The sequence below is a fragment of the Pseudochaenichthys georgianus genome, chromosome 17 (assembly GCF_902827115.2).
Source record: "Pseudochaenichthys georgianus chromosome 17, fPseGeo1.2, whole genome shotgun sequence".
NCBI classification, from domain to species: domain Eukaryota; kingdom Metazoa; phylum Chordata; class Actinopteri; order Perciformes; family Channichthyidae; genus Pseudochaenichthys; species Pseudochaenichthys georgianus.
Genome location: NC_047519.1, coordinates 19,413,691 through 19,440,182, shown reverse-complemented (window position 1 = coordinate 19,440,182; position 26,492 = coordinate 19,413,691). Strand labels below are relative to the sequence as shown.

The 26,492-nt window shown below is 43.7% G+C and overlaps 1 protein-coding gene across 5 annotated transcripts in view; it reads right to left on the bottom strand.

The window, feature by feature from the left end:
* Nucleotides 1-26,492, bottom strand: part of pde4ca (phosphodiesterase 4C, cAMP-specific a) — an 85,722-nt gene that overhangs the window by 22,831 nt on the left and 36,399 nt on the right. The window contains exon 1 of one of the 5 annotated variants that reach the window (XM_034104102.2): nt 23,557-24,586. The exons of 2 other annotated variants lie outside the window; for them this stretch is intronic. In XM_034104102.2, the coding sequence (XP_033959993.1) occupies nt 23,557-23,630 (74 nt within the window). In that variant the 5' untranslated portion in view covers nt 23,631-24,586. Of the gene's footprint in view, nt 1-3,616; nt 4,417-23,556; nt 24,587-26,492 lie in introns of those variants that run through there. 2 more of the 5 variants (XM_034104100.2, XM_034104101.2) reach the window with 2 other exon arrangements.

Sequence of the window (26,492 nt, the reverse complement as noted above, 5' to 3'; positions counted from 1 at the left end):
TCATTTCAACTTGGCTGTCTGCACACAGTGTTGATAGAAATGAGATCAATAGACACAAAGCAGGCTGTAAACCGTAGGAGAGCAGCATACAGTAGCTCAAACTAATGGAGCCATTACCCACCATATAATATTCAATTTGACATCAGAATATGGCTTCTGTGATCCATCGTGAGGCAAATAACTGTTCTTTCAACCAAACAGATATATGTTTAATCAATTTACAATTGAAAAAAAAAGACTGTAGATGGACTTCTCCTAAAATAAGACTAAGTGTGTACAGCCATCTGTGCGGCTGTACTGCGGATCAGCTCTCACGTCATAGCATACGCATTTACACGTCAATTATTCCACCAGCCACCAAACCAAAGGAATTATTTTCTCCAATTTAGAGACCCCCAACCACATGGAGACTCCAACTCTACCGGCCCTGTGGGATGTATGCAAGATGATGACATATTACACTGGAGTAGGCTAGTTTTAAATAAATGAACTATTTTTAATGGAAAAGTTCTTCATTTATGGTAACCCTCGTTACGAGAAAAAGCTTAAAATGTGTTCATGTTCTTAGAGAATGTTATTAATACTTTTCTCATTAACAAACTCAAATAAATGCTGATGTTAAGCATATAAAATATATGTGAATATGGTTATACAATATAACCATCTTCAATATCTTATTTAGGCATGTTAGCATACTAAAATGTGTTGATTAGCAGCAAACACAGGAACAGGAAGGAACAGGACACTTTTGACAGGAAAACAAGAAGATATGTATCTAATACCATGACAATCTATCCCATATTAGGTCAAGACATTTAACTAAAAACTCACAACCTCATGGTGTCGTTGGAGGAGTAATTGAAGGACCACCAAAGTCATTAGGATTCATCCTCTGAAGGACCATGAATGTCCGTACAAGATTTCATGGCATTTCAACTGAATGCTGAAGAGTGCCATCATGCTATTCTGAGCTGGCAATGCAGACAAATTAGATGTACCTTAGAGACTGCTTTCAAAGCCTGAAGCCAATTCCAGCTTCATAAAATAAACGGGGCACAGAAAACCACCACCACACACCAAGTAGTATCAACAACAACTTCACAGACACGTAAAACATGCATGCTTTAACAACCTATCCCTCTAAGGAGAAAGGGCCACTGTTATCTAGCTGTTCTACATTCGGATAATTAGGCTTTAAATCACACATGAGACGCCTAGGATTGGTGTCTGATGTCAAAAGCTGCAGATTTATGTCCTTCCTCCCCCCTGCATGTCTGAGTGCCTACATCAGTTCTTTAGATGTCACTTTATTACCTGGACTGTCTTATACTTTATGTGGACAGAGCGATGGAGGAGGAAAGAGAAAAGATGGGGGAAAATGTTACTAGGGTGAGGAAGAAACTAGGGAAAAAAGTGGATGCACTTCAGGATCCTTAAGATTTAGAATGTTAACACCGGCAACCATTACTGTTAATAATTTCATACTTATAAATATAGCTTTTACTTTAGCCGCGTCAACTTCTTAAATATGTGATATTAATAGATTCCCAAAATGGGCACTGACGAGGCTGATAATCTTGTGCGTCTCCACTGCCCTAGCACTGCGCCTCGCTTCCCCTCCAGAGATTAAACAGACTCTCAAAATGTCTACAAATGCGTACAAGGAAAGATCAATACCTCAACAAAAATAACCTAAATCAACCAAGGTCAATACCTTAACCCAATTAAAGCTACACCGTGCTGGCCTCCAAATCTGTGACCCCCTCCTCGGGTACATTTAATGATATCACTACCTTAAAAACTGTGATTCAGAGGGCAAAGAAATTCTGGATCGCATTTTAGACCCGCAGGTGGAAGTAATGTGTGACAAGCAATTGTTGGACATTTCCATACTTATGGCCACAGAGGACCGTTTGTAGGAGCAGAAGTCAATTACATTTCTTGGCATGGGTCTTGAGGGGAATCAAATTGAAAGGACAACTGCCCTTTAAAATCCCCCATGCTCACAACTGTTCTGCATTATATCTGATCTGATAAATAAGACACCCGCCTGAGAAAGAGGACACAGGACCATTTATGTAAACACGACTTTATCTCGGAGTCCTCCTTCACAGCCTTCCTGCTGGCACTGAGGATTATGTGCGAAGATACAAAACTTCTGGGGGACTTTTTCTGTGGGAATATTTGTGTAAATGACATTAATGTTGGATGGACAAAAGGCAGTGTATTACGCAGAGAATGATCAAGAGTTCTCTCATGGATGTCTTTACAGAACACATCCACACACACTGTTGTGTGTTGCATGAGTGTGAATGTGGTTATTTCGCATGACGTGCAAGAAAAAGTCATCAAGTTAATGTTTAGAGAAGAAACAGATTGCTGGTGGTTACAGCTGCAGCAACCATCAAGTAGTTAATTGAACCACCATGTGAAATATAAATCCACTGTTAACTGTCAAGAAAACTGAAAATCCAATTAAATATATGAATAATATATTTTAAGTTTGTAAAATAAATGTGCTTGGTGCTGGCTAAACTTCAGCAGACAGAAAATGTGAACTGCCAATCGCATTTCTATCTCTGTTACGCATTTACAATTTCTGTAAGTCTCCTGCACAGCTTGTATCCTAATTATCAAGTCATGGCTGAATTACATAATATAGTGAGGGGGTATTTAGCCACAACTGTGATTTGGCCTCAGTAATCATTCCAGAATACAAATATTTGCAGTTTTAATATGAAGTTATATATGCATAAAAACTTGAATGAATCAAAAGCTATTATTTTCACATAAATAGCTTTTGCAACATGTCGTCAAAATGGAAACATATCTCGTGTTTGTGTATGATGAACAAAGCATCAGTAACAAATGAGAAGTCTGCACAGGGTCAAGAGGAAATCCTATTTTGGGAAATGCAGATAGGAACCAAAAACAACTGAAAAGTCTAAAGAATGTTTTTTGTAAATATTGAAGCTGATAAAAGTCTGTATGCAGGGTACAGATTTCAGACACTCACAATAATATAATGTCAAAAAGACTTATTATGGTAGTCCATTTTTAGGTTTCTATTCAACTGATATAACAAATGGTCATATATTCCAGATGGATGTCAAAGCTACTAAAAAATGAATTTGAACTTTGATTTCAATACTAACCATGCTCATAACTTCATGTACATGTTGTCATTGACTAAAGAAATCCTAAATTGACTAACAAGCACATTTTTTGTCGATTGTTCTGTAAATTGATTTATTCAACAGATCTGAGTTTCTACAAAAAGAATAATGCAAAAACACAGCTTTAAAAGCAGGTGTTTACCAGAGATGTCTTCATAAGTCTCTTGGAAATAAGTATATAGTAAGAAAAAGCATTTAAAAATGACAACCTAACCTTAGACTAATCATCTAAGCTGGGTCAGCCTATCATAAATGATTTGTATATTTGTTTCACATGCTGTGTGTGTGTGTGTGTGTGTGTGTGTGTGTGTGTGTGTGTGTGTGTGTGTGTGTGTGTGTGTGTGTGTGTGTGTGTGTGTGTGTGTGTCATGAAAGGAGACACTGAGAAGGAGAAAAAGACAAAGGACTGAGTGAGAGTAAATGAGATAGCTCTTAATTACCGCCTGCGTTTCTGTATGATGTCAATAGGCCTGTTGACAGCGCACGGCGATCCCCATATGTTCCCACTCCGCACAGTGATACTCCGCTCCACGGAGTAACAGAACCCGCAGTTGGTCGGCACACTCATCTTTCTTTAGCCTACTCTCTTCTAACTTGTCCTCACCCTCCTCTTCGCGGCCGCTCCGCTGTTCTCCCTCTCTTGGTTCTCCTCAGCTTGTGGCTGCTCTCATCCCTGGAAAAGCCGGCCCTCTTCCTTATGTGACTTGCTCTGTCGGGCTGTCCGGCTCTCCGTGGCTTCCCAGGAGTTCTCATTACCTCTGGCAGGAGTGGACACCAGGTTTAGGACCAGTAGCTTCAGCGCAGAGCCAGAATGAGCAGGGTGATGCAATCCATGTCAATGAATGCTGGTGAAAATCTGCTCTTCTTTGGATGATTTGAATAAATTAGGAGTGTATTCCTTCCTGAGCACCTGGATTCCTCTTGTGGGAGCTGCACACTCCGAGCTGTCTGCTTTATAGAGAAAAGCGTTTCATCACTCTCAGCAGAGCCGCAGTAATCGGTCCCCCATGAACATTTTGTCTCTGGTCCGGGTCTAAATGTGGCGCAACACTGCTGCCCTCTTCCCTCTCTCTATCTCCCTCTCTTGCTCTTCTTCTGTTTCTCTCTCTGCTTATTCCTCTGCTGCTCCACCTTTAATCTCAGTACAAACAGAGACCTTTCCTTTCCCTGGACAAACTTGCTCTCCTGCTTCAATCTGCTGTCACAGAAGCCCTACGCTGTGAGTGTGTGTGTTTCTCTCTCAGAGCCCCACAGAATGTGCCCAGATCTGTACGAGGAGTTGTGCGTGTGTGTGTGTGTGTGTGAACGAACAAGCGTGTGCGTCAGAGAGCAAGTGTGTGTATAGGCATGTGACTAAGCAAGTGTCTGTGTGTGAGTGTGTATTACACACAAGGGGGAACAAGTTTCAGAGTGAGGTCAGAGCTGAGAAAGGGGGCGGGAACTGAGCCAGCATGGTTTCTGCCTGCCCCAAATGTTTTAGCCATTTGAACCCCTTTCTACTTTTTCACACACACCCGCACACACTGAATCCTAACCCCATGACAGCACTTTCTCTTTAGACAGGACTATTATCCTTACCAGATGGAATGTGTATCCATGTGTGTGTCTGTGTGTGGGACACAGGTATGTTTTGTCTGGGTTATGTAAAGAGATTGATGACAGGATGAGTATGATAGGGTATTATAGTAAGTAGCTCTTGGGACTCAGCCTTCTGAGAACGAAGAACACGTACAAACAAACACACACATACACACGTACCCGTATACAGTAGGTAGTCACGCACAGGCTTAGGCAAAAGCATGCAAGGTCACCCATGGCCAGGGGCAGTGTATTTTTGAAGACAAGAAATGTGAAAAGTAAATATGAAACCTTAGCTGGTCGACCTTCTGTATGCTTCATGTGAAAACTTCAACAGGAAATATTTGACAAGAGATCAGCAAATTGAGACAGGGGCTATGAATCTAAAGGCTGTGTACCGGGAGACAGATTAGCTTTGGATTTTTGGACCAGAGAAGAAAAATTTGCAAAATGTCACCAGGACAGGATGTGTGTGTGAGAAGATTGAGTTACTGCAGTGAGAACAGGAGCAGGGAAGGTTTCTGACTGCACAGCGTGTGCTATGGTGTTGCCAAGTCAAAAAAGAAATCCACATATGAGTGATATCATAATGGGTATTTAAAACTAATTTTTACCTATTGACCTTTAGCTAAAGTCCTCACTCAAACAGTGACTGTTAAATCATAGCTTTTACAAACATAACTAGAGAGACCTGTCAAGATTTGGAAACGTCCTAATGTAGAATTGGTGTAAATAATGCTGTGAAAAATGGGACATTTAAAGAGTCAAATGGGTTGTTTAGGTTTATTTTTGACTTCCCAAATCAAAATGGAAATATGTATATGAAATATTTGGCATGTGTGGCTAACTTATACCAGCAGATGTAACCTGGTGTTAGTTTCAAAGCCAAGAAACACACCAATACAACTGGTGTAGGCAACTTAGGAGAACCCAGCAAGAGTAAGCTAGCTTTTGGATATATCCAACCAAAGACTGAACGCACAGTTCCTGACTATAGGCTTATCCTCTCAAATTACCTCCTGTGTTATTCACATTCAAGAAGACACCTATGTTCTAATGAATGTCAATTAGAAAATTGCTTTTTTTAGTACTCACAGTACTAAATGTCATGTCGATGTCATTGAGTGCAAACTAAGGCAGGCCATCCAATAATTTCATGGGTTTATAACAGGCCTCCTATGCCTCATTCACACCAACGCAACTCCGGTTCAAGCTCCGTGCTAGAGCTTTTCAGGTTCAGAACCAGTTCTTCGGTTTAGCTCTGGCTCTTTTCACACCGCCCAGAGTCCGACTGGTAATGCATCGTTGCGTCATCGTTTGCGTCATGACGTAACCGTTGCGTGCCTGCTTCATAAAGCCAAACCGCGCGAATGAAATCAGTTGCATTCATTTCTTATGGTTCTCTATCTGCAGCTTTTCCGGAGTCATTTCTGTGGTTTAGTTATATTCTTATAAAAAAGTGTACTCGTGTCAATAAAGGTTTTTTAAAAACACAACTGCTTCCGAGGTCGGTCTTATTTCTTAAGGTGGACTGAACCATGAGTGTGGAGTAACGTTGTATCTTTCATTTAAATGAACTGTAACCTTCACCCAGGTATGTAACAGCTGTTCTCAAATGAACACATGAATTAAAGTTTAATATTTATAGTTTTATAGATTTATAATGAGTTATAATGAGAGGTGATCAACGTGAATGCTCAGGTTCCACCTTAACACGCAGACACGTTGCTTCACCATGAGCAGAAACCTTTATATATATACAGTAGGGATGTGCATCTCCATCACTGAGGCCGATGCGATGCGCATCTCGATACGTTGCCACGATACGATACATTAACGATACATTTGAAACACCAGGCGATGCGATACGATACGATTCACCCCTGTTGCGATACAGTTCGATACGATTTGATTCAACATTATGCGATTCGGTGCGATTCAACACGATGCAAACATAATGATACTTCAATATGGTACGACAGAGGATTTTTGTTGTATTCCTTATATGCAGCAAATCATACATTAACAAAAAAGTGCTTTACATATTTGGTACTGCACATCCCATCATGCCGTTTATTTTTTTACCTTTAAAAGCTCTCCAGAGTACAGTACAATTGTATAACACCTCACAGTTAAACAATGTAAGGATGCATTGCTCATGATTAACAATGTGCAAATAACAGCTACCATAGTGCAATGCCCATACAGCTGCCAGCCTGATGTGCTTAACACTCATTCATAGGCTAACTCACCAGTGAGCAGAAAGCAGTGGGTTCTATAGGAACAATAAAGAATACAAATAACCTTTCACAAACAGGTATTTCATAACTGCTTACAGTAAGGAAGATATTTAAATTATTATTGGCCGTCACAGGCTGCTGTAAACTAAACACCACTCTCTCTGACAGAACACCTCATTGAGTGATTTTACTCATGTCTAACTTTCTGGTTTCTCTTTTCAGCCGCAGACCCCATGTCGCCTTTTTATGTGCGTCGCTAAGTTCCTCGTACTACTTGTGTACTTTAAAGTGGCTCGGCATCGTTAACAATTTGCGAGCGATTTTTCAAGTTGACCGTCTGTAGTATATAGTGCCGCGCACATATACCATCAGGACGTTACTGATGGGGTGCGGCTGCGGAGTGATACTGTGTGTATGCAAGCCCGCATCAAGGACGGATCTATGTATCATGGCTGTAGACCTGTTAAGTAATAAACATACCTCATACAAAGGTCTACGGATACCTTATTACTCTCCATGACCTGCGGTCAACTATTTAGCATAAAGGACTATTACACCGTCTTTCTTGAACAATCCGAAGTGTTGCCAAACGTTTGATTTGTAGGTATTTTTCGGTGCGCTGTGTTTCTCTTTCTCCTCAACTTCCGTGTGTGTTGATAACTGAGACTCTCGGCCTCCGTAGTGGCGAAGCAAATATCAAAGATCATCTCTGCTGAGCGTTGACAGGATGAGGGGATTTTATATGAATGAATCGTTTTTTTACCGATGCAAAGACGCTACGCAATCGATGCATCGCGAGTTCAACCCGGTTCAACCCAAACTGTAGCCGATGTGCACTCTTTCAACCGGTGCACTCGCATCTTGAACGTTTATGCCGGTGCACCGATGCGAATCGGTGAATCTTAACATCTCTAATATACAGTCTATGGCAGAAACACTGAGGCCCTTTCTCATTTGTAGGGTTGGGTATCGTTTGAATTTCCACGATTCCGATTCCGATTCCGATTCTACTTTTCGATTCCGGTTCTTAACGGTTCTCGATTCCGATTCTTTGAGGGGCAGGGTAAAAAAATGATACATGCTTCTTCCACCAAAAAAATTACATTTATTTGAGAAACTTTTACACAGGTTAGTTTAAAGTAATATTCACATTAATCAGTCTGTTTATATTCACTGCTATGTAACTTTAACCTGAGAACCACTGAAGCTGCAACAGTCCAACTTTTAAAAACAGTTCTTGTTGAGAAAAACAAGCATATTTGCCTCTCAGGCATACCGGGAAGAAATGTTTGAACATTTTGAAGTAAAATGCTTCAATCTGGTGCACACGCAGAATTACTAGAGACTAGATCTAGGGGGTACAACTCTAAACACCCATATGAAAAAGATCAGTTTACATTTTAATAATTAAATAACAAATAGCCTACATGTAATGCATTTTATTTTTGTTGTTCATTCATATCTTATTTTACTATTTTATTTATGCATATCTTTTTATCTCTCCAGTTTAAAACGATATGTCTGGTTTACTGTCCTATAGTATACATTGGAATGATTTCAAACCTGTTTTATCCCAATAATTATAAAGGAGAGCCTTGGAAATATGTGTTTACATAAATTGTGATCAAAACGTTTGAGACCCACTGAGATAACTTAGACTAAAGTGAACTATCTAAACACTCAGAGTCCTTTACCTCACTGAGCTGAAGTTATCAGCCTCTCAGTCAGACTGGAGAGGACTCTCCCTCCACATCATTGAAGAAACATCTTCTTCTTCCGTAAGAGCAGCTAGCACCAGATGCTAATAACAACAGCGCCGGTTCCAGTGCACCCTCCCTTTCTCCCTCGCTCACGCGCACTTTGGCTGTGAGCTGCGGTTGCCAGATAAGCCAACATCCCCCATTTTCATCACTTGCAGCGCCCATCGTACAGGGCAAATGAAAAGTGTAACCGGGGTGAAAAGGGTGTTACATTTACTTAATTATGAATGTTGTTACATCAAGGCCGAAAATTAGGATGAGCCCCAACGGTCAAAACATTTATTTTTTCTCCCAGAGCTGTCAGCGCAGCGCCTCCACAGATCTGGCGCCCTAGGCGAACATTTATAATGCCAGTGCGACGGGCCGGCCCTGGTCTCAGGTTACACTGTAGGAAATGTAGATACAACGCTACATGTCCCGCCCCGCCGCAGTCATGCAGCAGGCTACGGAGAGCTGCGAGAAACAGTTCCTCAGGAATCGAAAAGCGGAACCGAAATTCACATTTCTAAATGATACCGTTGGAATCGAAATGTTGGAACCGGTTCCGAACCGGAACCGGTTCTCGGTACCCAACCCTACTCATTTGATCAAATCCCCCTCCTCGACTCCTCGACTCCTCGGTCCTCCGGTAGTGACCCGGAAATGAATTTTAGTGTGCCATGTTGAAGGACATCTCATTTCTCTAAATGCACATCGAGGACCGAGCATCGAGCATCGAGGAGCCTCTCTGGAGGAGCTATAACCGAGGATACACTGATGGGTCCTCCACGGTCCTCCACGGCCCCTTCGCGGATGCATTTCCGGGAACAGAGATGTTTCAAAGAGTCGTGATGCACGGCCGGACTTATCTCAGCCAATGGCAGCTCTGCATGCATCTCCTGGATATTATTTTAGAAACTGCTTTCATCGCGACGCGATGTTTACAGTGAGAACAGCTGTGAGGTCCGTGCCGAAAGCAGAGCAGTGTGTATAATATATCACTCAGTATAACAGGCCTACTCTCTTTATTTGCATTAGTTTAGTAGATATTGTAACGTTCACAAGGTGAGTCGGAAACAGGCTTCTCGTTATTAGGCTTTAATAACTCTTGTTCTTTACAGATGATCACAGGTACATGTACACTTTGTGGGTTCTACCTCACACTAACCTAACTCCTACACATATATATATAGCAGGGTCTACGTCACAACTCCCCGCCCTCCCCCGTCCGCTCCCCCAACCACAGGCCCACACCCCAACCAGCATCACTGTGCAGCTCCATGATTGGCAGAGAGACGGGGGATGCCTGAGTGACACCCTGGACATCCTATGCAGGGTCGCTACACTACCCCCCAACTACAAATTTCCTCGCCCACGAGGAACAAATAAACACAGCACAACACTACAACTACACACTGTACTTTGACTAGGAAGGTCTGGGTGGACTACCAGCGTCTTTGGGTACTATAAAAGCGCTATATAAATCCAATATATTATTATTATTATTATTATTATCCCTTCCAGTGAGACCAGGGCGCATTCTTGCCCTCTACAGGAACTGAGGGGTCTCACTATAACCTTACTACCAAATAAAGTCTCTGAAGCGACCCGGGGGTCGTGTCTGCCTTCTCGGCAGGGGGACTGGGGTCAGGAGGACCGGGGTTGCCGGATCTGGCCCAGGTGGCGAAAAAATGGGGAGAATCTCAGTCCCTGATGGGGGACTGCTGCTCTGTTCGCCGGGGGGCCTGAGTGGGGATGTCGAGGGGACGGCTGTGGGCCCCGATGTTCCTTGGGTCTGTGGGGAAGCGACTCCTCTGTACGGAGCCAACCTGTCTCTGTGGAGCACCACTTTTCTCCCCTTTGGTGGCAGCTGCACCCTGTAGACCACCTCCCCCACCCTCTCCAGTACTCTGCAGGGACCAACCCACTGACTGTCCAGTTTTGGGCACCGGCCTTTCTTTCGTTGTGGGCTGTAGACCCAAACCAGCTCCCCGGCCCGGAAATGCTGCCCTCTGGTCCTGGTGTTGTAGTTCCGCTTCTGTCTCACCGCAGCACTTTTCTGCTGATCGCGGGCAAAGGCGTGAGCGGAATCAAGGCGGTCCTGAAGTCTCCTGGCGTACTCAGGCCCTGGAGGCGTGTCTAGGGAATCTGGTGGCCGACCAAACGCCAACACAGCAGGGGTTCGACGCTCTCTCCCCAACATGAGGAGGGCAGGCGAACAGGCTGAGGACTCCTGGACTGCAGACCGACATGCCATGAGCACAAGGGGCAGATGCTCATCCCAGTCGCGCTGATGCTGAGACGTGAGGATGGCCAGCTGCTGTCCCATGGTGCGATGGAATCTCTCGACTAGTCCGTCGCTCTGTGGTCGCAAGGGGGAGGTGCGTGTTTTGTGCATGCCCAGTTGTGAGCACATGGAGGCGAACACCCGGGACTCGAAATGTCTCCCCTGGTCACTGTGCAGGGTCTCCGGCACTCCAAAACGGCTGAACATGCCGGCCACCAAGGCATCTGCGACTGTCTCTGCTTCTTGATCAGGGAGAGCATACGCCTCTGGCCACTTTGTGAAGTAGTCTATGGCCGTGAGAACGTAGCAGTTACCCCTGTTTGACAAGGGTAGAGGCCCCACCACATCAACCGCTACTCTTTCCATCGGGGCCCCGACGGGAAACTGTTGCAGCGGAGCATGGGAACGACCAGGGGGGCCCTTCCGCACCATACACGGATCACAGCGGCGACAGAAGTCTTCGACATCCCTCCTGCACTGCCCCCAGTAGCAGCCCTGACGAAGGCGCCGGAGAGTCTTAGTGACACCAAAGTGCCCAGAGCCTGCCGTTCCATGCATGGCCTTGAGTACGACCTCTTGCAGACCCCTCGGGACCACCACTTGCCACCTCTTCTCCCCCGTTGCTGGCTCCTTCCACGCCCGCTGTAGTACGCCCTGACACAGACGTAGAGTCTCAAACTGAGACCACAGCCCCTTGGTTGCTTTGGAGAGCACTGCCACTTCCTCCCACGGTGGCCGCTGCTGCGACTCAACCCACTGCAGTACAGGCTGTAGAACGGCGTCCCGCTCTTGCTGTTGCTTCCACTCTGTCACATCCACTGTCTGGAGCTCCCGGCAGATAACCTCTTCCACTTGCTGTGCTGCCGCACAGACGATGTCCTCCTCCAGCAGCTCCTTTTCACGAGTCTCTCTCTTCTCGCAGTAGTGGCATCCGCCGGCGGCACACGGGCGGCGGGAGAGAGCGTCTGCATTTGTGTGGCGCGCCCCAGCCCGGTGCTCCACCCTGAAGTCGAAAGTTTGGAGCTCTTCTAGCGACCTGGCGACCTGCCCTTCTGGCTCTTTGAACGTCATGAGCCACTGTAATGCAGAGTGATCCGTCCTCCCCGTGAACGCCTGCCCGCACAGGTAGTACTTAAAGTGCCTGATGGACAGCACCACTGCCAAAAGTTCCCTGCGGGTGACGCAGTATCGTCGCTCCGCTTTGTTGAACGCCCGGCTGAAGTATGCCACCACCCGCTCCCCCTCTGGTGTAGTCTGGGAGAGCACTCCGCCTACCCCAACGCCGCTAGCGTCTGTTGTATCCAGGGTGAACGGCAGCCTGGGGTTGGCTGGGGCGAGAACTGGGGATTCACTCAAGGCACGCCGAAGGCAGTCAAACGCTGCTTGACATTGCTCAGACCACAGGAAATCCCTGTCCTTCTGCAGCAGCTGGAACAGGGGTGCGGCAGTGCAAGCAAAACCCCGTACAAACTTCCTGTAGTACGAGGCCAGGCCCAGGAAACTCTTCAGCTGTTTCTGGTTGCGAGGATTTGGCCAGCCTGTGACCGCCTGCACTTTCTCGTGCAGGGTGCCGATGCCCTCCCCCCCCACTTTGTGTCCCAGGAAAGTGACCTCTCTCTGCAGGAAATGACACTTATCTGGATGTAGCTTCAAACCAGCGGCTCTGATCCTCTCCAGTACCACTCTCAGAGATCCCAGGGCCGCCTCAAACGAGCTGCCATGCACTAGGATGTCGTCCAGGTAAACTAAACACTGTTGGCGGGGAATCCCAGACAGCACCCTGTCCATCAATCGCACAAAGGTGGCCGGGGCATTACACAGCCCAAAACTGAGGACCTTGAACTGCCATAGTCCCCGGCCGGTGCAGAAAGCCGTTTTTGGTCTGGCCTCTGGGGCAAGAGGGACTTGGTAATACCCGCTGCGGAGGTCCAAGGAAGAGAACCACGACGACCCTGCGACCAGGTCCAGGGACTCATCGATGCGGGGAAGGGGGTATGAATCCTTCTTGGTGACCCCGTTCACCGGTCTGTAGTCTAAGCATAGCCGCCGGCCACCTGTCTTCTTCGGGACCATGACTACCGGTGCTGCGGGCTGTCGGAGGGCTCAATTATGTCTGCCTGCAGCATGCTCTGCATTGCCTCTTCGCAAGCCTGCTGACAAGCCAGGGGAAGTTGGCGCTGGCGACACCTGATGGGCCGCGAGTCCCCCGTATCAATCTCGTGTTCCACCAGATGCGTTCGGCCCACCTCCTCCTTCATGGCAAAACTGCCCTGGAACTCTAGCAGAAGCTGCCCCAATTGCTCTTGCTGCTCGCGATTTAGGCCGCCACAGTTCGGGTGGCGCAGTCCGGGGGTGACAGGTGGGGAATTGTCCTGAGTGGGCGTCACCGGGGATACAGGAACGGAGGGAGGGTTTTCCTCGGTTTCTAGGGTACTCACGGTGGGTGTAGGGGGTCTCCCCGCAGGCTCAGCAGGGTTGTGGATACGGGTCATAGTAATCACAGGCCCCCCCCGGAAACTCACTGTGCCTGCTTGAAGATCCAGGAGGCAGCCCGTCGCCTTCAAAAAGTCCAAACCCAGAATACACGGGTCCTGTACATCCGCTATCCACACGGGGTGCCGCACTTCCACTTCCCCCACCGACACAGACAGCACGCCTCTTCCTTTCATAGCCACCAACTCTCCTGTGACTGTGCGTAGACGCACCGATGTCGGCTCCAACATAGTCTCACTGGGCAACACATCTGCTCTCACCAGGGTTACTGTAGAGCCTGTGTCCACCAGTGCAGCGCAGGGCACCCCTTCCACATCGACAGGGACATAGCAGGAGTCCCCACCAGCTCGGCCCACCGCGACGACAGGCTCCACGCCTGTGCTGTCATCTTCTTCAGGAGGGCGTAGAGTCTGGCTCCCCCGGCTGTGCTGTCGGGCTCCTTCCTCGGATGTCTGAGTCGGTGGCAATAGAGCTGTGGTTTGGTTGGGGAGTCTTTGGGCTTGGTTCCACATATTCTCCTTTGTGCGGGCCCCCCGTCGTTTCCCTGGGCCCGGGGTGCCTTGGGGCAGTCTCTGGCCAAATGTCCTGGCTGACCACACCCCCAGCAGACCCTGGTACTTGGTCTGTGTGTTGGCTGCAGAGAAACAGCCCTTATCATTTCCGTCATCTCGGTAACCCATGCAGGCTTCTCCTCCTCCCTGCAGCTCCTCACAGCCGGTGCTGCCGGCACTCCGCTGCTCCTAGCAGCTCCACTCCACACGTTCTCTCTCTCCACAGCCATCTCCAAGGCCGCCTGCAAAGACTGTGGATGCTGCATCTGTACCTCGACCCTCTAGTCCGCAGGGCGGAGAGCCCTGATGAATTGATCACGTGCCAGCTCACTCTGCACTTCGGGTGGCATGTGTGCATACGCCCGCCGCTCTCCACGTTGTTAGCCAACGCACGCAGCGTCTCTCCAAACTCCCTACAGCAGTTACTCAACTCGTTCCGGAGCAGCTCTGGCGGGAAACACTGTCCAAACCGCCTCTTCAAAGCCCCCGCTAACGCTTCACTACTCCGGCGTCTCCGGCTTCAGAAGTTGAACATTGTTCAACTTCTGTCGCCGGAGACGCCTGAGACGGACCGCTCTGCTACCCACAATTCAGTTCGGCGAAAAAGCGCGGCTACGTGACGTCACCCCATTGAAAGTGAATGGGCAGATTGGAGCTTTCGACGCTGTAGTGTAGACGGGCTGTAACCGCCTGCTGCTTCCCCTCGGTTCCCCTCCTCGGCTCCTCCGCTCGCATCTCCTGTGGGCGGGACTAAGTCTCGAGGATAGGAGTCGAGGAGGGGAGTTAGAGAAATGAGAAAGGTCCCGGAACTCTGAAACTCTTGTTAAGTTTCTCCATCGTTGTGTACAAACTGGATAAAACGCGGGCTTTTTGTTGTTGTTCAGGAGTTGATCTGTCTCTGCCCCTGCCCCCGCCTCGAAGTAAGCGTGACTTATGTGGTGCTTTTGCTCTGGCCGGACAATTTGTTGGTGCTTGAAACGAACCGGATTCCGGAGCTAAGAGGCTGCTCCGCTGCGGTGTGAAGAGGAAAACCCGGTGCTTTTCAAGCTCCAGCTCCGAATCGGCCCTGAAACACCGTGGGTGTGAATGAGGTAGTACCGTACTAGTGCATTTGACTTATTGATTGCTGTTGGGATGCACTGATAGTTTCATCCAGTGGTTATAAATGAACTTGCCTACCCTAGCTACATTAGCTTGTGGGGTAGCAGGTTACATCAACCCCCCCCCCCCCCCCTGTTTCCTTGAGTAACTTGAGTGGATGTCTGTTTCCAATTTGAAGAAGTTCTCACAAGGTGTTCCTGAGATATTGCTACCATGATAATGGTACTGACACACAAACACATCGACAAACGTAGCCAAAATCGTAAGGCCTCTTCACTGCAATACAAGAAAAACTCTGTTTCTTAATTAAAATGTCAAATATATTCATAAACAATGAACTAGGGATGATGCATGGGATGCATTTTGCATGTTAAAAGTAGCTTAAGAATGGCAGTAACTCTTATGGTTTGTATTTCCTGTCTGTAGCCATCAAGTTAATATTAAAAAACAAGGGCGAAATGTAGCATGTGTACAGTTAAGGCTATTTGTAAGCTAATTAAAGCTGCAACTATAGTCAAATACAAGCTTCATGGAAGGCTTGTAATAATTAACAACTGAAAAGATTTAGCCCAAAAGCTACATCAACAAAAAATCCCCCTATGTGGTCTGCCTTTTAAGGTGGACCAGCATTTCAGCAGAAACCCTGTTCAAGACCCCTTCAAAAAAGATCGTAATTTAAAATGGGTGAGCACACTGAAAAACTGAAACGTTAACTTTAATTAAATGTATTATGTCAACAGATTTCATATAACTGTATTAGGTTAGTTTAAAGCACTAATATCAAGTTCAAATAAAAAATATTAGGTTCAACTTAATATTATTGCTTTTAACTAACCTTATACAGTTATGTGAATTGTTTTGAGACAAAACATTTGATTAAAGTCAACATTTCAGTTTTTTCAGTGCAGGCAACACAACAAGAGATGATGTTTTAAACTAGCTCATGGAGCTAACGTTAGCTTGTTAGCTGCAGCCTCTAAAATGGGCTTGAACATAGAAAATCGATGCCTGCCTCTATCCGAAAGAAGAACCCATTATTCGGAGCTTGAAATATGAAATAAAATGCATTAAATCCCCTGCAACAACATAAAGCTCGGCAAACACAGCATGTGACCAGAGGAGTGCTTGAATGCTAGCCCGCTAGCTCAAACACACAAAAAACACTTCCATAAATGGACTAGCACTTTAAGCTACCATCTGCACAATGACATGATTCCGATTCAATTGGTGAATCAATCTATAGGATCACATCATCAACATGGAATTCAGAAATGTTTGGCAGAGAATAGGCAACAATAGGTGAGAATGGAGAGGAAAATGAAAGAATATACAGCAGAGGCTCAGGTATCTTTAACACAAACCAGGCCCCCTTTCTACAGGTCAGAGAGTTCAGAATACATTACATGATAGGATGATCCTTTACCTACATGCGTGGAATGTGGTTATGTTTATTTCATATGGTTTTATTTTTCAAATGTATATGTGCACTGGTTGCAACAAAGACAGCTGGTCAGTCTAAAACAAAGTGTTTAATATAATCCTATAATATAATAGGCTACAAAGGTTTAGTGCCTGCGGTATTCAAAGAAAACTTCCATATAAGGTAATATGAAAACGTACATACACAAAAAAGAGCCAATTATAACCACAAACTGTGGAGACCTACAATAGTCATGTACAAATGCAGATTACTATCCAGTCACATGACAACAGTGAATTAATTGGTACCTTCAACAGGGTAGATTGAGCAGGAATCACTATCAGGGAAATAAACTATTTTAAGAAATATTTTTCCACAGTGCAGTTACTCGTTTTATTTAGTTTCATGGTCCTTTATTTACCTCGAGATTTGGAGTAAGGATTTTGGACTTGTAAAACTGAAGAATTCATCCCAAGTGCAATGAAAAGTGTCCTAATGCAAAACGGATGAGAGGGATAAAATGAACAGCAGTTTGCTCTTTTGACACATTTTCATGACAGGAAAATTGTTTTCATGTGGAGTCGAAATAATTAAATGCTTAAACAACGTCGTTCAAGAGTCTTATCCTTTATTTTCTAGAGGGAACACACACACACACACACACACACACACACACACACACACACACACACACACACACACACACACACACACACACACACACACACACACACACACACATTGGATGGCAGTGTAGCAGAGGATTTCAGAGTTCTATTTATCTGCGTCACCGTGGTGAAAGAGAGAGGATGTTTGAAGAAAGACAGACATTAAATGTTTAGTTTTGCTCAGTATCTTCACATCTCGTCTTTAGACAGTCGTACTATAAAACGGCGAACACCGAGGCCGAGGCGATGTGGCGAATTAATCTCTAGGCTCATAAAAAAGCGAGGCATCATATGTTCTGGCTGACCACTCCATGGTGGGTTTAATGATCCATTATTTGCGAAGGGGCCTCATTACATCATGTGCTGGCTACATGAAGGCATGGTTAGCATTCCTGGATAACGAGCTGTTTTGAAGGCAATGAGGAGCGCTGTATGTCAAAGTTGATGCCTGTCATTGTTAACTTAGCTCATGTGGGTTAATAAACACTGAATATTCACCCGCCTGCCTTTGTAAGCAAATGCACTGTGAGTCACTCTGTGTTGCTTCTTTGTCTGACAAAGAAGCAACACTTTATTTTGACGTTTATTTTCTCCTTGTGTTTTTTCCCTCCTGTGCCTGATTGTCTTTTTGTGTTCACCTGCTAAATGTCGTGAGTTGATTGTTTCTTAGAAATCAAGCTACATGTAAAAAAGTAGTGTAACATTTTTGCAAAGGTACAACTTTAGTGACGTTGGATTGTGTTTTAGCTACATACCTACTGTATAGAAAATTTGTTGTGAGCTATTAAAATTACAAGACATTTAACATGTGTAACATTAAAGTGCATAGCAGATATTAATAATACTTACTAAAATACTGCAACCCGAAACACTCACCGGCATAACTATATAAATGCACAATAGAGAAAGTAGAAGGGGTTCTGCTACTGACACTGAAATATTATAGGAACCAATCTGGTTATTTGGAAAAACAGTCAGCAACGGTTAAGGACAAGGCTGTATGAAAAAAAAATGCAATGAATGAATACAATCAGACGACTGATACGGTAAAACATCTTGAATTACTTGATTACTAGGCATAACGTTTCACTAACACACCAAAAGTAATGAGCAGTTTAGAAACACCCTCTTATTTCTCAATGCTTCAGATGTCTCACGATAACAAATCAAAAGCAGCCGCCATGCTTACAAGTCCTACACATGTTTCACCTGATTCTTCTAGCTCCCACAGTATATAGAAATGCCCCAAAAATTCAACTGCATTAACTCAAATGTAAAGTTATGTCAGCAAGAAAGGTTTGTGTGGTTGCATAATAAGACCAAAGAATATTTGATTTGGTAGTTACCGAAAAAGCTTGTCAAAGTCTGAATAAATCAAACTCAAACATTTTATGTTGCTTCATCATTACACCTCATAGGAACATTTACATATTTTGACTCTGGGATATCCACTTTAATTCAAAATGACTCCAAGTGGGTTCTTCTTCACCTTCATAATAAGGTAACAGGATCCCCAGGAAGAATCATTTAATAATTTAATAATGACTGCTTCTTTAAAAATAAAATAAACAGACTCTTACATCTTTTTAAACAGCACTGCAGTTGTTATGGTCAATTTTAAATGAATGAGGATTACACAGGGCCGGGGTAAATCCCAAAAACTAAGACACATTTCCTTTCGGTTCACATGTCATCTAATATGCTGCGTACGTAACAAAGCGGCAGCGCCAGGTGTCAGCATGTGGCAGTTGCTAGCAGACTATATTTATCAGAGTCTTGGTGATGTCAAACGTCGTGTCACAGCATGTACTGTAGTAAAGGATATCAGTGTGTCGCCTCATGATTCATTAGGCTGCCATCTGCTGCTAGCATGACGGAGGGTTTGGGGTGGATGACAGACTTGCACGCACACATGCAAACACACACGGCCGAAAAAGGCTTGGACACATGCACAGGGGAACTCACTAATGCATGCACCTCCATTGAAATGGACACAGTGAAGTTAAATGTGTGATAAAAAAGGCAGGGAAATGCAGCCTCGTCATTATTTTTCAAAATGATACTTATACTGTCTGTTATGTGTGATTGCACCATCGGGAATGTTTGTAATTTCGCTGTACTCTGAGTGTGTAGTGACAATAAAGGAATCTAATCTAATCTATTTCATCTGAGAAAAAATGCCACCTAGATGAGACACACATACTCAGGGTGTAGGCTACAGTAGATATGTGTGCATATGTTTTTTGTATGGCTACTGTTTATGTAATAGTAGACGTAAATAGACATGCAGTACAACCAGCTGATCTAAAGGTATCTAATGTATGAGAGAGGACAACGTCAACTGTTGTGATACGTCCATTAAATACCAAACTGGAATCATTCTGTGAGGACTATTGAAAATTAACTTAAACATATCAATATATGAAATTACTTTTGGTGGTGAGCTTAGTTTCACTAATTATATAACATATTTAAAAGGGGTTTATTATGCTTTTCAGAAGCACATGTCATCTGTAAATCAGAAAAGTTTGTATTTGGGGTTTGGTGTAATGTTTTTTTTTCTATGCATTACATTTCTTCTTACACATAACTCTTCTGCTGTATTCTTTTGCCTCAAGTGGCTGAGGTACAAACTACAGGTTCAATGTGACAAACCAACTTTGAGGTCAAGTTCATTTAGTTCAAGAATCATCAGATCTATCAAAAAGGGTTTTACAGTATCAACCTCAAACAACAACTCTCTATTCTCAAAGATACTACTTGGATTAGGATAAACAGCATGAACCTAAGGAAAAGCTGCATAAATGGATCTGCAATTCATGTCATTTACACAGAAGGAGCAATAGTAGAGTTATACTATGATGAAAAAGGATGTCAATATAAAATATTGAATTGTTCCCAGCATAAAAGTGTGAATCTGAAGTTATCTGCCCTTCAAACTAAGTAAGAAAAATAATAACTGTTGATTCAGACAGTTTATACATTTAAATGCATATTTTCACATTGGATACAATTGCTTTGAAACAATCCCTTTAACTCATCTTAACTCTCCACAGCATGGCCTCTTTCCAGTAGCCTGAACATAGACTTATACTCTATCAAACCACCACATTGTTTATATTCCTATATCCACAACCCCTTGGTCCGCAGGAGGTTGTTGCGCTCTAATACTGTAGTCTAGTTAGTATAACTGAGTCAACTTCCCCCTCTAGTGGTCACAACAAACACTCACCCTCACACTGCTCTCTTACTGTTCAAACACCCAGCACCAGTGTTTGATACAAAAGTGATTTATTTTTCTGAAATGCAGTTATTTACCAACTATAAAGTAAATAAAAGCAAGCCAAGTTGATGCAGTACGTATTTTGTCATGCCATTTACAAACTGTACTGTCTACCTGACATTATTTTTTAACAAAGAAATGTCTTAACATTTAATATCTGAGAATATTTATTAAAGTAGCAGCACATTGGATCTGTTAGGGTTATCAGACATGTTAATCACATCGTATTTACAACGGTCATCCTTTCGGATAAAAGAAAGATTACAAGTTAGAATTTTGTTTCTACATGGCAGATTTTTGTACCCGGCTGCTGCTGTTCCTGCCAGTTACACAAATCGATGAGGCTCTGGAGGCGATTGGGGAAATCAGTCATGCTGAAAATATGGAGTACAGCAGTGACGCACAGAGCAGCCGGCCCGCCACAGTCACACAGGCTCTATTGACTAATCTGGTTGTGTGTTTGAGGAGGGGGGATGGGAGCTATATTGGGACCTCTGACATTGACACTGTTGCCCTTTACTTGGATGGCCTCACTTGACACTTTTTTCTTTGTTTTCATCATTATTCTTTTCCTCACAATCACTTTAAACCTCTCAGAAGTATCTTTTAAATTCTCTTTTCACCCTTGTCTTCCTGTTTTACCCCTCACTTCCTGTCATTATCTCTGCACTGAGAGCAGCACTATCTGGACCAATGTCCTCTCTATCACTTCTACCGCCCTCTCGTCTGCGCCTGTAACCCTTTTGGCCTAAATTATCTATTTTTCCCACTTGGTGAGCCGTTGTGAAGTATCTCTCTCGCTCTCACATCACTCACGTCTCTTACCCATGGTTCTCTACTTTAGATAAAGGCCATCTTCAAATTGTTACAAGCTGATTGGATGCTTCACCAAAGTCTCTTCTAAAGATAAGGACTAAGAGCTTTTCCATCTAATACAGTGACCCTATGTTGTACCAGAGAAGCCATAAAAAGCATTGGTGAGAAGGTTATATGGACTGTGAGTATGTGTGAGTATGTGTGTGTGTGTGTGTGTGTGTGTGTGTGTGTGTGTGTGTGTGTGTGTGTGTGTGTGTGTGTGTGTGTGTGTGTGTGTGTGTGTGTGTGTGTGTGTGTGTGTGTGTGTGTGTGTGTGTGTGTGAGTGTGTGTGTGTGTGTGTGTGTGTGTGTGTGTGTGTGTGTGTGTGTGTGTGTGTGTGTGTGTGTGTGTGTGTGTGTGTGTGTGTGTGTTTGCGTTTGCGTGTGTTTGCGTCAGAGGATGAATGGCGCCTTGGTACTGTTAGTACAAGTGAGGAAAGAGCTTTCTCTATTGTGATGGACACATCTGGATTACAAGAGGCTGCGTTGTCTCTATTACATAAGCAGAGAAATTAATTAATTAATTTAATAATAACAACCCTAATAAATGTTACGACTGCTTTAACACACACATCTATATCTTCTTAAACCCCATATGATGTTGTTTGCTGGCAGTGGAATAACTATATCTGAACTTTGCTTTGATGTAAATCTCCCAACAGTGACAACGTTTTGATTGTTGAGTAAAGAAACTCGATGTACAAATCAGGTAGAGAGAATAGAGGCTTTTTCTGTTCTCTTGTGCACTTCTCTTTCCCTGTTTGTGGTCTAAAATATCTTGCTTTGATCTCCTCATATGATCCAAACAGGCTCACGGCTGGAGGAGTTCAGATGACACTTGTGAAGCACATGCCTTATGCCCAGAGTTCAGAAAAGTACCACACATTGCAACAAAAAAAATCCCACCAAAGCTCTGAAATGTTTCTTTTTTCTTTGTGTGCTATGAAAAAGGGAGGGAGATTCTTTATGAATCTGTTCTGCTTATTTAATAACCCATGTCTAATTCTGAGTTACCTTTCCCTATCCAAATGGAGTCTTGTTGACCCCCGGATCTGTGTGTGTGCGTATATTCATATGCTGTGTGATCTTATGTGTGTCTATTTCTGTACTTCATCTATCAAGTATCTGTTTTTAGTCTTTGCAATCTTACATAACGACGAGTCCTGCAGGGATCTCATGACAGCTGTAGTAGATGTTATGCTTTTTCCTTAGGTCGTGCTGGTTATAACACAGTCGTATCACATTTTACAACTGCAATCAAGTCAATCAGTCTCATCAGTTTGTAGCCAGGACAGACCATGGTACATGAAGTGAGTTCATTATTATTGTATTATTCCTCTCTGTTTTGTTACCTAGAGGACAAGATAGAAAACAGAGATGAAATCTGCTCCATCTGTCGCTTTCATCAACAATTTTCCACCAAGTGTCGTTATTCTTCAGTCCTCGTTATGCAAGTCCTGGACCACATGACAGGCATACCGTGTCTAACACGGACGCCTCGGTTTGGCTCCGGTCCATGGACCCCAAGGAGGGCCATCAGTGGTCAGAGCCATCGATCCACCAAGCCCCCCCGAGGCCTGCGCCGCCAACCACAGCAACACCAACAGCACACACTGGATAATGTGGCAGATGTTTTGTTTTTAACAATAGATTGGGTTTGATTGAAAAGGGATGCAGGTGCAAATTCACCACCAGATAAACCGTCACTAAAGCAAACCAAAACACTACTTTAATTTTGTGTTATTTTATATTGTATTTGTTCCCTGTACAGGACTTTGGTCAACTGAGGTTGTTTTAAATGTGCTATATAAATAAATAAAGATTGAGATTGTCAGAGAGTTAACAAAAATCCGTCTTAAACGTTTTTAAATAACTTTTTATATCAATCTACTGGGGCCTGAAACATCATGACTACACAACAGAATAAAACACATCAAAACGAACACTTAACCCAATGCAATCACGCTGTTAGAATAAAGACACAGAGCAGCAGCATCAAACTATTCCCCATCAGCTGACTAAATGTCAAGTACTTTAAAAGAGAAAACAGGTGCTTGCAAGATACAGTAACAAGTGGAATCAGCATTCCAGTATACCAAATATTTGCATCACATCAGCGACTGCAGTCACATTCAAAATGCTCAACACACAACCTGGATACATACCTAATGCACGAGTGTCTGCGGGTGGAGAAGTTGCTATGCGTCTTTCTTGGAAAGCGAGAGTCTTTGTTCATCATTGTATTGGTAGTTCAAAAAGAGTAAGTTGAATTCAGAGCGGCATCAGAACGGCAGCTTTGGGATGCGAGTGATGAAAGTGAACCTCTGAGGAGCGACCAAAACCCCCATGCCGGCATGAATCAAAAAGGAGAGCTTTCCAATTTCCTTTATGTTGTATAAGAATGTCCATTAAATGGTAAAAACAGCTATTTGCAAACCCAGGAGTATCATCAGCCGCACAGGGTAAGAACAATAATGACAGAACAGTTAGTCAGGCCTGCTGAGTATTCTGTGTATTTATAAAATAAACGTTATTAGCTATAAGTAATTCCCTTCCAGCTCAGTGCAGAATCAACGGATCAAAGTGCATCAAACTGCAGTTCAGCTTTTGGTCCCAGCGTACAGGATATGTCCATTTGCATTAGTGAAGAAGGAAGATTCAGAAAGCTTGTGTGTGTGTGTGTGTGTGTGTGTGTGTGTATATGTGTGTGTTAGTGTGTGAACAGCCTAAAAAGGCAAAGAGTCTTGGCTGTTAGATCCCAGTAATCATATCATCTCAGTGACTGAAGATAGGGGGCCGAATCAAATCAAGTGAAATTGAGGATGGTGTCAGCTGTCATTGCTCATCTGGGACTCCTTCCTCCACTTGTTTCAGCTCACCACAGACGTGCCAAGATAAACACTTCTCTTGCTTCTCCCAAATTAGCAGCAAAACAAATTCCTCAAAAGCGGCCATGAGGTATTTTCTTTCTTCGAAAAATCAGGTCCAACAAACTTGACACAAAGTTGTCCATTTGAACTTCAGATTGCCTCTGTGATGCAAGAGACTGAGCAGAGTTATTCTTAGTGGAGGGGGAAAAAGTGAGCTGGAAAGAGTGTTATAATCCCATCAGATGCTCCCTGGAGTGGGCCGTCCCATGTAGACCCTGTCAGCGGGCCATAACAGACTTCTGCTCTCTCTTCTCGTCTCTCCTGAGAGTGGTGGGACCAAACTCAGGCTTAAAACAACAAACAACAACACTATCTCCCCTGAGAGTGAGAGAGAGAGAGATATATTGTGGAGGCAGAGAGGAGGGGTGGGGTGCTGGGCGGTTGGGAGAGCGAGAGCAATTTGAACGGAGAGTTAAAGAATGCCAGTCATTGCATGAGAAACTGGAACAGTGTGAACAGTACTGGGGTTATTGTAGGAGGTGAAGAGGTGAGGTTAATGGAGGAAATAGAAGTGGTTTTTTTTAAGTATTCAAACTATTTTATCATATGCAAGTGTTTCCCGTTTCTGTTTCCGTGTAACCAGCCTGCCTCCATGCCAGCAGCAATAGTGCACCGGTCAATCAATACTTCAATAGTGTGTGTGTGAGATTCAATTTTCCTTTTTGATATTGAGTTCTCCTCTCATGCCACGCTATAATCCATCTGATTCGCACAATATCCTCTTCACTGTTAAACAAATATTTGGTGTCGGCAAATATGCAACTGTGAAATTACTGCAGAGAAAAGGGGATTAGTAAAGGATGGAAACATCACATTTTTCATAATGTGAGGGAGGAAGCAGACAGGAAGTTACATATTGGAGGTTTACTTACTGTCCATGATAGCCATCAAGCTAAATGATCTATTCTGAAGCTGGGACTAAAAAAGCTCTGTTCCACTGAGAAACGTTAGGCAGTTACTTAAGAGAAAAAGCTTCATTTGAATACATGTTAAGGGGTATTTGAAAGCATCTAATAGTACAAATATATATGTTGTTACTAATGATATATATTCTTGTGGTTCTTTGAATGCATATCCGGATGTTACATTTTTTGAGTGTCGGATAAATAGGGGTGTTTTGAAATGCCACAGGGAATGGGTCAAATGTTTGTTTTTACACGGATATATGAACGCTATAAGCCAGCTTCATGTTATTCTGTCCCCGCTGAGAGAAAGGGCTGAACATAACTGAAATAACAACAACATTTCTCACACCAGGATCTTTTCATACCTCCTGAAATATTACATTTCCTCCCCACCCACACACCAGCCAAAGGAGAGTATCTCTCCTCTTTCCTCTTCTCTGACCAATCACAGCAACAGAAACACTCTCTTGATGCTCCATGCTCTCATTTCACAACGTAGCAGCCTCTAGTGGAAAATAGCAGGACATGCAATGTCAACTTTCATCCGGAGAAAGGATGAACATCCTGAAAATAACCCTGTTTCCACCACTAGGACTCAAATTATTGACTTAAGTAAAAGTAGCAATACTAGAGTGCTAAACTACTAAGTTACAAGTAAAAACCCTGCATTCAAACTGTACTTAAGTAAAAGTATAAAAGTATAAGCAACAAAACATACTTTAAGCACCAAAATTAAAAGTACTCGTCATGCAGAATGGCCAATTTAAGCACCATGTATATAAAATTATTGTATTGGAATTATTAATGCATTAATGTGTTTATCACTTGAATGTAGCACTTATTTGAATTAGTTTATCTACAACTAGGTAGATTAACCAATAATATTATATGTTCTATTGATTTATATTATGTTTTAAGAACCTAAATCTGCAGTAACTAGTAACTAAGTAAGTTTATAAAATGTAGTGGAGTAGAAAGTACCAAATATGCTCACACAATGTAGTGGAGTGGAGGTAGAAAACATGAAATAAAAATACTCAAGTACAAGAACCTACATTATTGAGTACAATACTTGAGTGAATGTACTTCCACCACTGCATGTGCCAATGACGGCCACAGTTGAGTTGCTTTATGTGTTAACTCTGCTGTAATCATCTAAAAAAAGAATACTCATGATAGGTCCCCTTTAAGCAAAAGAGAGAGAGTCGTCCATGAATAAAGTGAAAATGATTGTGTTTATGTTCAATAAGCCAAGACAACTTTTCA